We start from the raw sequence: 13,647 nt of genomic DNA, 5'->3' as shown, positions 1-13,647 counted from the left end.
GGAGGCTGAAGAGGTCCAGGTGCCCCAGTCTCTTCTCATAGGGCTTGGCCTGCAAGCCCTTAACCATATGATTGGCCCTTCTCTGGACCCTCTCCAGGTTATCCACATCCCTCTTGAAGTGCGGCGCCCAAAACTGAACGCAGTATTCCAACTGCGGTCTGACCAGCGCCCGATAGAGGGGAAGTATCACCTTCTTGGTTCTGTTCGTCATGCATCTGCTGATGCACGATAAAGTGCCATTAGCTTTTCTGATGGCTTCGTCACACTGATGACTCATGTCCGTCTTGGAGGTCACTAGGACTCCAAGATCCCTTTCCACTTCCATTCCACCAAGCAGGTCATTTCCTAGGTGGTAGGTATGCTGGACATTTTTCCTCCCTAGGTGCAGTACTTTGCATTTCTCCTTGTTGAATCGCATTCTGTTGTTTTCTGCCCATTTGTCCAACCTGTCCAGGTCTGCTTGTAGTTGTTCCCTGCCCTCCGGCGTGTCTACTTCTCCCCACGTTTTTGTGTCATCCGCAAACTTGGACAGAGTACACTTCACTCCCTCGTCCAAGTCGCTGACGAAGACATTGAAGAGTATTGGCCCTAGGACCGAGCCCTGCGGGACTCCACTGCCCACACCCTTCCAGGTCGATACCGACCCATCCACTACGACTCTCTGGGTATGACCCTCTAGCCAATTCACCACCCACCGGACTGTGTAGTCATCCAAGTCACAGCCTCTGAACTTGTTCACCAGTATGGTGTGGGATAGTAGGGGTCCTATTCCACCCTGGGCCTTCCTTTTACTCCCTATATGTCTAAAAAACAATTTCTTGTTATCCTTAACTTGGGATGCCATCCTCAGCTCCATGGTAGCTTTGGCCCGTCTAACTGCCTCCCTCCAAGCGCAAGCTTTCTCATTTAGTTCCTGCCCAGGATTTGGGGGGAACCCCAAATTATTTGTTCTACCCAAGTAATACTTGAGGGGCTTTCTAAATGTATCTGGGGAGGGGGAATCATAAATACTGTTGAGTAAGGTTTTGGGGGGGGATATATTTTATTGGACCAACCGTATAGTTGGGGGAGATGTTAAATAAGCCCAACCCTTCTATAACTGCTGAAAATTTTAAACAATGAAGAATATATTGGGTAACTTACGCATATGTACAAAAAAGCATTGTTCCCAGAAATGTTCTTCTAACTGCCTATTAGAATTATGTCTTTTTGTCTCTGTCACTGCTGATATTTTTGTCAACTTTCTGAAAAAATGATGAATGCATAAAATATTTAGAGAACTTCCAGCAAATCTTTTTTTTATTCTTGAAGATTCCAGGAAACCTTTGAATATTATCATTTTGACAGCAATATAAGTCTTTTTGTCTCAGGCCTGTGCTGTTCAACTTCTTTATCAGCGACTTGGAGGTGAACATGGAGGTGGCTGTCCAAATTTGCTGATGACACAAAGATGTGGGGAGAAGTGGGCACACTGGAAGGGAGGGACAGAATCCAGCTACATCTAGACTGGTTACAGAGGTGGTCGGATAAAAATAGAATGGAATTCAACGCGGACAAGTGCAAGGTGCTGCATCTAGGGAGAAGGAACCTGCAACACACCTGTAGGCTGGGAAACACCCTTCTCATCAACACAGTGGCTGAAAGGAATCTTGGAGTCATTGTTGATTGCAGGATGAACATGAGCTGCCAATGCGAGGAAGCGATCAGTAAGGCTAACCACACCTTGTCATGCATCTACAGATGTATCACAAGCAGGTCTAGGGAGGTGATCCTCCCCTCTGCAGTGCTGGTCAGGCTGCAGTTGGAGTACTGAGTCCAGTTCTGGGCACCGCACTTCAAGAGGGATGTGTCTAACCTTGAGAGGGTCCAGAGGAAGAGCAATCGCATGGTTAGGGGACAGCAGGCCAGGCCCTACGAAGATAGACTAAAGGGCCTGAATCTATTCAGCCTCCACAAAAGAAGACTGAGAGGGGATCTGGTGGCTGTCTATAAACTCACCAGGAGGGACCAGCAGAAAATAGGTGAGGCTCTGTTCCCCCAGGCATCACATGGGATAACAAGGAATAATGGCCACAAATTGATTGAGAGCAGGTTTAGGCTTAATATCAGGAGGCATTACTTTACGGTTAGGGCTGCCAGGCTCTGGAATGGGCTCCCAAGGGAGGTGGTACTCTCCCCTACCTTGGGGGTCTTCAAGAGGAGGTTGGATAGATATCTGGCTGGGATATTATGATCCCAGCACACGTTCCTGCCCAGGGCAGCGGGTCGGACTTGATGATCTGTTCAGGTCCCTTCTGACCCTAGAAACTATGAAACTATTAACTCCACCTGCTGGTATTAATAGTTTACTAGGCTATGTAAGTCAATGTCAAGACCATAGGGACATCTTAAAATCACCTTTTCTACACAATGACAGGAAAAAGAATAAGAACTAATGATCTCTTTTTTTTTTAATCAGTTTAAAATCCATGGAATTAGACAAGCAATGTGTTTGCCCAAAGTTGATGTAACAGATATCACAGGGAGGGTTTATGCTCTTGAGTTACTTCTGTTGCAGTGGAGAAAAGTACTTGATGTCATTTTGAAGTCTGGATGTATATCCTTGAATAAGTGATGTGAGGTAAAGATTTTAAACAGAGTAGCTGAGTTCCTGGAAAATCTTTACTTTTTTGCTGGCATGTGAGACACTAGGAACAATCTGAAATCTGCTCCAGCACCATGTGTCAGAGCAGCCCCTGGGCTCCTGCTACCCCTCCCTGGGCTCCCGCCGGCTGCTGCTCACAACTTCCCTTGACGCTGACGCCAACATCACTGCTTCTCCCCACCTCTGCACTGAGCGCTATAACGAAATGTGCTCAGCACTAAGTGAAACCAGGTAGGTATTTTAAATTAGCGCTGTAACGAAACCACGCTAAGTGAAACCGCGTTAAGCAGGGGTTGCCTGTTCATTAAACTATCTTTATTCTTTTAGATGAGTTAACATGTGCATATCATTTTTCATTTTTAATGTGCAAATACAGTGCAATTGTATGAATAATTTTGGCATGAGTGTGTTGACCATGTTTTTCATGATTAGGATTTCACTCAATCTTATTGAAAGTCTGCTTTGATTGCATATCATTAACCATGTCACCTGGCAAGTGTTTATTTTTCAGGCATTATTCATGAAATATTCTGGCAGTGCTTTATTGTTTAAAAATAATAATGTATTATAGCAGATTTAGGAAAAATAGTCTTGTTAGTTCTGTACTTGCTAGTTTTTTTAATTACTTTCCCTGTCATGATTTTGTTGGTTTGATTCTTCAAAGAACTCTCCTAATGAAAGTGTGCTTTTATGTAAATTATCAGTACTTCAAGTGCAAATGGTATATTGTCGTTACTTATGTTTCTTGCCAGTCAGTACTTCAATACAATAGTTGCTTATTTGAGCAAGCTCTGCCCTTTAAATTTTAGGGTTTTTGGTAGAAGTACCGTATAATAATGTTAGAAGGTAACACTTATACTCACCTATGAATTTGATAATTTTTCATCATGTGTTGAATAAGCTGAGGCTAGAATTGTAAATCTGGCTGTCCAATATTAATAATAAAAATATTACGTTTAGTGATCTGAATATAAATATCCTACTACATACTAGATGCCATATCACCTTTTGAACCAAGTAGTAAAGTTCCTTCTTTTTGGTAAATGTGATCAGACTTTCATAACTACAGCAGGAGAGAAAGTATGTAATGTTCGGAGTATGCTGTTCTCAGTTTTGTTTCTCTAGCCTGGTAAGTGAGCCTTCGTTGTCTTGTCCCTTAGGTTTGTACCTTCAGTTTCTAATGGGCAGTTTTTTCCCTCTTGGTTGTTGTATAGATAGAAATATGGGTTACTCTGATACCTTTCTCATAATAGCACACCTTCATACTCACGTCTTTAATGGAAAATGGTTGATAATTAAATATTTACATATTGTCAAAATCAATGTTATATAGTATGTTTTTGTCCAGTTAACAGTGAATTTTCCTAAATGTTTTCACATGCTAAGAGACTGTGTGAAATTTCAAATGGAAGGGATATTTTTTGCAAAAGTTAGCAGATTAGGGGTGTTTCAAAAAAGTCAGGGGTTTTGTAAGCTTAATTGTGTACAAGTGCTATTTCAAAACACTCTATAGAGCAGTGGTTTCAACTTTTTTTGTAACAGGACTCATTTGTAAACATTGGCCAGTCCCAATCCAGTAAATACAGTAGAAGTTCTGTTATCTGGCATGAGTGGGGGAATTGGCGGGGGAGTGTGCTGGTAATCTAAAAATGCCTGTTACCTGGGGCAGGGGTTTTCAGTCGGATGTGGAGTGGGGGGTGGCAGCAGCCGCGCACAGACCAGCAACAGTGCAGGGTGGTGGGTGGCGGTGGTAGTGGCTGCCACGTGCGAGCTCCCCTTCGCATCCGCGGTTAGCAGAGTATGACGGTTACTAAAATTCCAGTTAACACAGCTTCTACTGTAGTTTAAGTAGCTAGCCTCCTGCCAGCTTACAAGGGGAAACCTGTAGCTTTCTCTCTTTACAGGAGAAAATCTGTGATTTTCCACATTTTTCCATAATTGTTTGTGACCCTTTCACATATTCTTGTGACCCACTTTTGAGTCGCGAGCCACAGGTTTGAGAAATGCTGCTGTAGAGGTCAACTCCTAAATGATCGAAAAAATAAATTGGAAGAACTAATCTGTCTTGCTCGGTGCTAAGTCACTTATTTTAGTGTTTCTGATTATTTCTCCATGTTCCTCTTGAACCTGCAAAGAATCGTTTTTCCATTTGCCATGGGGTTGGCCTTCACTTTGTAAATCAATTGGGAATTTCTTCATAGAGAAGCATAGTTTTATTTCAATATTAGTCATTCCTGATGAATAGCCTGGCTCATTGTAGTTGGCCAAGAGATGTAAAGTTATGACCCAGATGAAAAGGAAGAAACCTTACTTTAACTTCAGTGATGTGAAAGCTGAATAATCTGGAACATGAATGTCAGTTTTCATGTGTATAAACTGCAAAGAGAATCTACAGACAGCTGCTTGTTAATTAGGTCTGTTTTTATGCAATTGGAATGATTTTTAGATAAATGAGCTTTAAAAGCAACTTGTATCTTCCTATCATCAGCCTGGGAAATGTTAAATTTCAGTTAAACAGAATTTTTTTTTCATTTTTAAGTATTGTATAAATTAGAAAAGAATATGTGGTATCATTACACATGAACTGAAAACTTTCTGACAGCAAGGATATTCTAAATGCCTTTTCTTCTTTAAACAAGTTTTTCAGAATTTTGTCCAGTGCTATTTCGTGGCTATAGCTCTCACTGAGAGAGCTCATATTAACAACACTTGATTTTGATCTTGCAAAAGTTTCATTTTCATTTTTATTTTAAATGCCTTGTATCTCTACAGTGAAGTTTTTTTCTGAATTAAGTGACTTTTTGCATATTGAAGAATCCTGGACCAAGTTAGTTTTGGAATGTGTTGGTGTGAGGAAAGGTTGGGATGGATGCATTGGATTAATTTTTCTGCTCAAACAGTCCCTTCCTTTCACTATCCTAAAGCTTCATACTTGTGGCAGGTTAGGGTGTTATGTCTTGTATTGTGTCAGGGTTGACAGAAGTTTTACAAAGAGCTTGAATTATGGATTTCATAGGATGGTTTGGATAGGGATGATGCTGTCCAGGCAGGGCGTTGGGCTAGATGACTTCTGGAGGTTCCTTCCAGACCTACTTCTCTATGATTCTATGATTGATTCTGTGATACTAGGTCAGCCTGTTTTCTTGGTTGCCCCCTACTGTTCTGGAGTGATGTTGACTAGATGTTACTTCTTATGTAACTGCTGGCATGCAATTTGTGATTATATACATCTGCAGTCTTCTGCATAAGTATACATTATTCTCAGTATTACAGCAACCACGCCTCATGTATCTGCATGGAGACAGGTTGGAAGACTTGGGTCTCTGAGGTCTTGGGAGAGAAGACAATTTATTTCTCTCTGATGCAGAGAGATACAATTGCATACTAAAAACAGTGACAGAGAGGTGTCGCTCTGTTCAGTACTGTGATGAATAACAAGAGCACCAGCAGAATTGTAGAACAAGGACAGAAGCAGGACCTCTGGTAGTTCTTACCCCCAACCCTCAGGCACAGGGAGGCCACCTCCAATCTCCTGTACATTGTGGAAAGTGGTATGGGCACCAGGGGGACAGTAAACCCTGAATTGGACCAGGACTCTTGAAAATGGGTCAGACCCTAAGCTTCTGGCGCTCTGGTGGCTTTGATGCATGACATTTCAGCAGTAGGGATCTTTGCTGGTCAGTATTATATATTGCAGTAAATAAGACACTATAAGTAATATGACTTTTTTCTGTTTCTGACAGTGGGTGCTAGTGTGTGCTGGTGTAAGCTAGCAGCCTTGCCAAATCTGCCTACCTTCTAACCATCCCTTTCCCCCTGTCACTCCACAGATATGTGCCCCAAATGGCACGCGTGCCATAGAACTTCAGCTTTAGAGCAATTCTTTTCAGATTCCACAGCCAGAGCCAATCAGCCCCAACCCTTCTTTGCCCATCTTCATGTTTCTGCTCCCTCCTGGTCAACTACCTTGTCCCCCTTCCTCTGGCTGTGCTTGTATGGATGTGATAGTTCGTAATAAAAGCATTGGCTCTCAGGCTTGTTTGTTGAGTTGTTAGCTACAAGAAAAAAAGCCAGTATAAAACCACTTAGCAGAAATCTCAAAGCATACTGTAATCTTAGCATTTCATGAGGTATAAATGCATAGAGAGGATGTGGTACTCAGGTAGCTGTATTCAGATTCTCAGGCACGTCAACCCCTGTGTTCCAGAGAATTACTTCAGAACTTTAGTTCACAATGTGCTTTGTGCCTGGTAGCACAAATCTTGCACGAGCTGCACAGGTAACTAGCATTTTTCTTCCCTTCCTGCCACACCCTTGGGGGCCCCATCCAGTTAGTAACATAATTGTGTATCTTGCTGCCCTGCCCCTTATTTTTATTGGCCAAGCCCCTTGTTTGTCGCTTGGTGTCTTTGTTCAACCACCCTCCAATATAACAACCATCTGTTAAAGGGCATATACAATTACTAACCTGTTCTTTATGAGCCACAGACCTGTGGTCCATCCACCATATTCCACATACCCCTGTATTTCCCCACCCCAAGGCCCCAAATCCTGCTTCTAGCACATCCCTCCCCAACTGCCATTAATGCCAGCAACCCAATATTAGAACAGGATTCCTACTTGAAAGGAAACAAGGTGGAAAGTGCCTTACCATGTCTAGGACCACAACAGGAAGGGGAAAAAACAGCATGTTATCAGTGTTACCACAGAGGTTTGAATTAATAAAATAACTAGTTGTGTTATGCTGTGGCTTGTGCGTCTGGGATGCCTTAGGCCCTCCCAGACAGAAGCATTTCTAACTGCAGAATACCTAACAGATCTCTGGGCAATAAAGAAAGACTGAAGATGAAACGTTTTCCGAGCTCTTGTCAGCATCCCCTTGGAGCTCTTCCCTCCAGTCCTCTGTCTTCTATGTGGGAAGAGACAGAATTGACATGGGACACTATTGGAAAAGACAGGGACATGCAGAAATAGCTGAAGCAGATGCAGGCAATTTTGCTGGAAACTATGTTGATCACAGTGCTTGCCACTCAACTCCACAACCTCACTTCAGTCATGTCCTACAGGCCATACTGAACCATCCTTGCTGTGGCAGCAGACTTTTCAGTGTTCATATTCTCTCTGCATCCCAGCACAGTGACAAATACCTCATCTCCCTGCTACACCTACAAATGATGGCATCTTCCTTCAAAAGTCTAAATGCAAAGGAAAATAAACTCTGGATTTTATACACATTTATGACCAGAACAGCACAAATATATGTGCACTTTTCAGCACGCGTGACATATCAGCCCTGTTGCATAAAGTGTACATTGTTTTATCACAGTAGAAAAAAGCCTTAATTCTTTCATTCAATAAATGTTTATCATTTGCATGTCTTCTGTTACATTCTACTAAAGTCTTGCAATAGAGTTAAGTTTTTTGTTTTGCTGAGGCTGTAACTAAAGCTCTTTATTATTTGAAATTTTACACAAAAAAGTGATAACCCCTAAAACAGTAAATTTCTTACATAAACAATGCTGGTAACAATATTTGCTTTCTTTTGTTTGACTGTCTAAAAAATTATCAAGCAATTTGTTTCTAGCCAAAATCCCTACAGTAAAAGAGAACTAGAAGGGAGCTGTGCTGGGGCAGGGAAGCTGGAACCTGTGCCTGTACTGTTGATTCTGCTGCTTCTCTCTGCCCTCCCTCCCTCCCTCCTTTACTGTCCCTCCTTCCCAAGGCTTCAGTTGAAGTGCAATCTCCAGCTGAAGGAGAACTGTACTGTGGCCAGGCTGGGTAAGGGTGGGGGCAGGGGGAAGCAGCAGATGTATGCAAGCAGCTTCCAGCTACCCAGCATTGGTGGAGGCCCCCCTCTGGGAGGCAGCTGCACTTATACCGTAGCCTGGGAGCAGAGGGCTGGGAGAAGCACCGGCAGCACGGGCATGGTTCCTTGCTGCATGGCTCCAGCATCAGCGCAGGGAAAGCCCCTTTCCCCCCCACTCCCACCACTGATGCTTTGCCAAAGCTACCCAACTCATGTTGAAGTGAGGCTGGGTTGTTCTGGCCCACAGCTTGAAAAAAGTTGCCAGCCCCTTCTCTATGGAAACACTGGAGGTGCAGGAAATGGTAGGGACAGTTGAGTGCTTTGAATGTGTTTTCATAGTCACACATCGCATGGGTAGGAGATGTGGATGTTGGGAAGCCAATGAATAGTACCAGAAATACAAATGATGAGGAGGAACAAATAAGGGGTGGGTGTTATTTAACCTTTATATTTCAACAGTACCTAAAAGTGATAGTGGATTAAAAAAAAGGGAGGAAAAAAAGGATTTCCTTAAATCAATGTGCCTTGCATGTAATTACGTTATTGGATACTGTGGGTGAACAGATCTGAAAAGTTTTGCTGCATTGTAATGTTGTTTAATCACTCTAAAGAAGGAACTGAGAAAGAAAAGGCTGTTCCTTCAAGCAAAGGGGTATTTTCGAAAGACAAAGGAACCTATAGCAGTGCAGGTATAAACGGGAGATTTTGAACCAAATTCCAAGATGAAGATTCTAATTGCACAACTTGAAATTAGAGGTGCAGACTTAAGTTTGACTGAATCAGGAATAATGCTGAAAACCTTTTTCTGCCTCTGAAAGGTAGAGTAGATGTCAATGTGACTTGAACCCAGGAAAATTTATACCTGAGTGCTAATTAGCTCACTTAACAAGGGTACAGTGCTGAAATAGTTGTGTGATAGGATCAGGAGTGAGAATTCATGCATCTTGGTTTTAAGGATATCAGCAAGAGTGTTTGCTACTGTGACGGAGAAATCTTCCTTCTCCAAATGTTACTGTTTGTAAGAGCCAACTACTGCAACTATTCAGGGAGTTTTTCAGAGTGAGGTGCTTGTTGAATGCATAAATGTCAGATCCCAGAAATCCATGTTGCCTGTTCTTTTGCTACTATTGTCTCTTTCTTTGTTCCCATTATGTTCTAAATATTTAGCTGTTACAAAGCCCAGATTTTCCCTCCCTCAATGAGACACCAGGCATATTTTTATGATATCTCTCCCATTCCCTTAAATGCTTCATTCATTACAGTTGCATAGCAGGACAGAGTAAACCAAAACTTAATAACTACCAGTGATCTCTTTCTCTTCAGGTCATGGGTGCCACTTGTTCAATGTTCATATTAGCACTTGTAAGAATAAGCAGCCAAACCATAAAAGAATAATTTCTCATCCCAGCTAGTTGCACAAGAGTCCTTATTATTGACTGGCTAGTGTGAGTTCACATCACCCCTTCCAAGGCAGGGTGAAGAGGTTATATTTTTCCAGTACCATTTATTTTCAAGAAAAAAAGATCACATGCCAAACAAAACCCCTTTGTTGAATACTCTGTGGGTATAACCTCTGTGACCGATACAGAATGAGTTTACTTTCCAGGGGCTTCTTTGGAGCATCTTAGAGAGGTTTTCTGTTAGAGTCCTGCAGAGTGAGTACAGTCTCAGTTTAGGGCAGGCTTGTTAGTCCTGTATTGAATTGGTGTATAAGTAATTTTTTTTTTATGTTTCAGTCTCTTAGAATGTCTTTGCTTTTCCATCAGTGTTTTCAAACACTTTTCTCCAAAATTAGGATCATATGAAATAGACTTTGTTTGCTTTCATAGATATTGGATAGTAGTCTATCGTTCATGTCTGTGTACTTGGAAGAACAAAAAAGGGTTGAGAAGGAAGCAAGGTTGATTTTTTTTATATTTTTTTAAGAACTGAATATTTGTGCTGGTTTTCTGATGTGCAGGATGCTTTTATTTTAATTTAATAATTAAACAAGCTCTGGTTTTGTCTTGCAGAATGGGTGCTGCAGACAATATATATAAAGGCCGGAGTACTTTCATGGAGGAACTGACAGATACAGCAGAGATAATAAGAAAAGCAACTTCAAGGTCACTGGTAATTTTGGATGAACTTGGGAGAGGAACAAGTACACATGATGGAATTGCAATTGCTCATGCCACACTTGAATATTTTATTAGAGATGTAAGTGTTTAATCTGGCATGTTATTTATATGTACATCATCTGCATTGTTGTAGGGAACTCTCCCCGGATATGTCAAGTATATCTGCAAGGTTTTTTTTCCTTTGAGAAGAAATGTGTGTGTTCAACTTAAAAAAAATAAAGAACTATGGAAGAAAGTACTACACAGTTTATTTAAAAATATTAATATATGCATATCTTGTTGCTATAGGTGGAATCATTGACGCTGTTTGTCACCCATTATCCCTCAGTTTGTGAACTAGAAAAGATATACCCCAGCAATGTGGGGAACTACCACATGGCATTCTTGGTGAATGAAGAAGAAAGTGAACAAAAAGGTACATTGTGAAATTTGTCTGAAATTAGTATTAATTAAAAAAAAAAAAAAAAAGATGAGTGAAGTGTTTAAAAACTGTCTAGGGCAGTGGTGCTCAACCTGTGGTCTCGTGGGCCAGATCTGGCCCTTCAGACCATGTCATCTGGCTGTGGTTTCCCCACAGGTCCACAAATTTGGAAGCAGCACTGGGGTGGCAGGCCTAATCATCTAGCACATGGGGGAGGAAGGCGGGTTGAGGCAGCAAGCCCTGTCCAACATGCATGCTGATCCTGCACTGAATCTGAACTGCAAACAGAGCATGCACCCCTGATCCAACCTACAGCCCAGAAAGGTTGAGCACCATGGGTCTAGAGGATTTAATCACAGATATGAAGGTGTGTGTTTAAACCCATTAGACTGTTTTACAAATATAAGAATCTACATTTTTACTCTTGTTTGCTGTAAAACAACTGTAAAATGGTAAAATCTGTGTATTCTTTTGTTTTGTAACTAAATTAGCTGTGAGTTTCCTGTTTAAATTGTAAACTCATCAGAGGAGGGGCTTGTGTCTGTTTATTTGTATAAAGCACCTAGTATGTTTGAAATATAATGCTAAAATTTAAATGATATACTCAGAGAGTAAGTTTCAAAATTGGGCACACTGCCTTCTTCAGGAGATGGACATGAGGGAGAATTTGAAAGCATCTAGCTTCTGTAAGTAATCCCTAGCCTGTTCTGCCACTAAGCTATTTTTCTCCATCCCTACCTTTGTTGCCAACTGTACTTGTCCCCTGGTAGCTGCCCCTGTTTGTGGAGACTGAAGTAAAAAAGGCATTAAATACTTAAGGTTTCTCTGAGTACTGAGATAAGCACAGCATTCAAAAGTTAAATCATCCTGAGCTTCAGCATTAATGAGTTTTCCTAGTTTTCCAAAAAATGAGATGTTAAAGAAAAGAGGGAAGAATGTATGGTAATGATTGTAGCCAGATGTTCTTGTGCATTCTCAGCCCAAAAGCTGAATTGCAGGGGGACTGGCAGAGCAAGAGATCATGAGGGTTGCAATCCAGTGATGGCTACTGTGTTCCCACTGCAGCCTCTAAGGAAAGAAGTCAGTATCTGTAATATCTATCTATAGATAAAGATCCACAGTCTCCATCTCTGCTTTTCCTTGAACCACTCACTTACTAGCCTATTGTTTACTGTTGGCCAAAGAGCTTTTTGGTGTGCTGAGCATGCAGTCCCCTTGTATAGGGACATTGGCATTTTCTCTATTCCTCTGTCTCTGGGCAGACATGAAAGATGCAGTGTTCCCGTTCTAGATAAGTAGTTTAAACTATACATGTTTCACGTCAGCAACTGTGCCATGTTTGCACAGATAAAGGGTCCAGTTCTTTAATCACTTCACACACAGTTCCTACGTGATCAGGCTTCTAAATGGTAACAGTACGCTGAGTGAAATTTTGGGATGAGACAATTTTTTTGTTTCTAACTTACTATTTTTGGAGGGAGTGGTTATTAATTATATAAGGCAGAAATATGAATTATAATGAGACATTTTCATATTTTGTTATTTCATTATTCAAGAGCTTGAGTTTTTTGAGTTTTATTAAAATTATTCTTTTTTTTTTTTTTCTCTAGGTTCTGAAGAGGAAGAGAATCCTGAATTTATCACTTTTCTTTATCAAATAACTAGAGGCGTTGCTGCAAGGAGTTATGGACTCAATGTTGCGAAGCTGGCAGATGTACCTGAAGAAATCTTAAAGACGGCAGCTCGCAAATCAAAAGAGCTAGAAGGATTAGTGAATATAAAAAGGTCAGAATAATTGTGATACATTTTTGTTTGTATTGAAACTTCCACATGTGAGTTGGGGTGCCTTTTCCAATTAATGGGCATCAAAAAGAGCATTAACAGCTACTGCAGACATACCTAAACAATAAATTAAGGTAAAATGAAGGATATTATTGAAAAATGTTTATGAAGCCACACGGCAGACAAGGTTCCTTGGGTGAATTTGATATCTTTTATTAGACCAACCCAAATGGTTGGAGAATAGTTATAAAGCAAGCTTTCGGGTTCAAAAACCCTTCATCAGGCTAAGGGAACTTCAGCAGTTCGTGTGTGCTCTTCCTGGATGGAATGAAAAGTAAAGAAGCCAGGGGCTGGGCTGGGGAGTCAGTTGCCAGCCAGATTATAATGTATCAAAAATCCAATGTCTATGTTTAGTCCATGATCTCTAGTATCCAGGAGGTTGATGAAATGGAGCTCATAGGCTCGTCTCTGGGAAGTGTTGTGTAAGTTTCCCTTGAGGATCAGGACTGAGAGATTGGAGAGAGAGTGGCCCTCCTGTGAGAAATGTGCCCCCACCAGAAATTGGGTATTTCTGTCTTTGATAGATTTCAGGTGTGCATTCATTGTGGTGCACAGTTGTTGTTTGGTCTCTCCTACGTATTTTCCATCAGGGCACTTGGTGCATTGGATGAGGTGTATTACATTCCTGGAGGTGCAGCTGTAAGATCCTGGGATGCTGATGGCTCTGTTGTGGGGTGTAGTAATAGTGGGGGTGGTGGAGATGTGTTGGCAGGTTTTGCATGTCTTGTCCTGGCACGGTCTGGATCCTTTTGGTGTGTTCTGGGGTTGAGGAAGTTTGCTTCTGGTGATGAGGCTGGCGAGGTTCGGTGCTTGT

The 13,647-nt window shown here is 41.5% G+C and overlaps 1 protein-coding gene across 5 annotated transcripts in view; it reads left to right on the top strand.

The window, feature by feature from the left end:
* The window catches only part of MSH3 (mutS homolog 3), a 224,735-nt gene that overhangs the window by 204,394 nt on the left and 6,694 nt on the right, over positions 1–13,647 (top strand). For 3 of the 5 annotated variants that reach the window (XM_025214756.1, XM_006033009.3, XM_025214757.1), the window contains 3 exons: positions 10,463–10,649; positions 10,859–10,985; positions 12,602–12,776. In XM_025214756.1, the coding sequence (XP_025070541.1) occupies positions 10,463–10,649; positions 10,859–10,985; positions 12,602–12,776 (489 nt within the window). Of the gene's footprint in view, positions 1–10,462; positions 10,650–10,858; positions 10,986–12,601; positions 12,777–13,647 lie in introns of those variants that run through there. The other 2 variants (XR_003096102.1, XR_003096101.1) reach the window with 2 other exon arrangements.

The sequence above is a fragment of the Alligator sinensis genome, unplaced genomic scaffold, assembly GCF_000455745.1.
Source record: "Alligator sinensis unplaced genomic scaffold, ASM45574v1 scaffold541_1, whole genome shotgun sequence".
NCBI classification, from domain to species: domain Eukaryota; kingdom Metazoa; phylum Chordata; order Crocodylia; family Alligatoridae; genus Alligator; species Alligator sinensis.
Note: the sequence above shows the minus strand (reverse complement) of the source record. Positions and strands in the feature narration are given on the sequence as shown.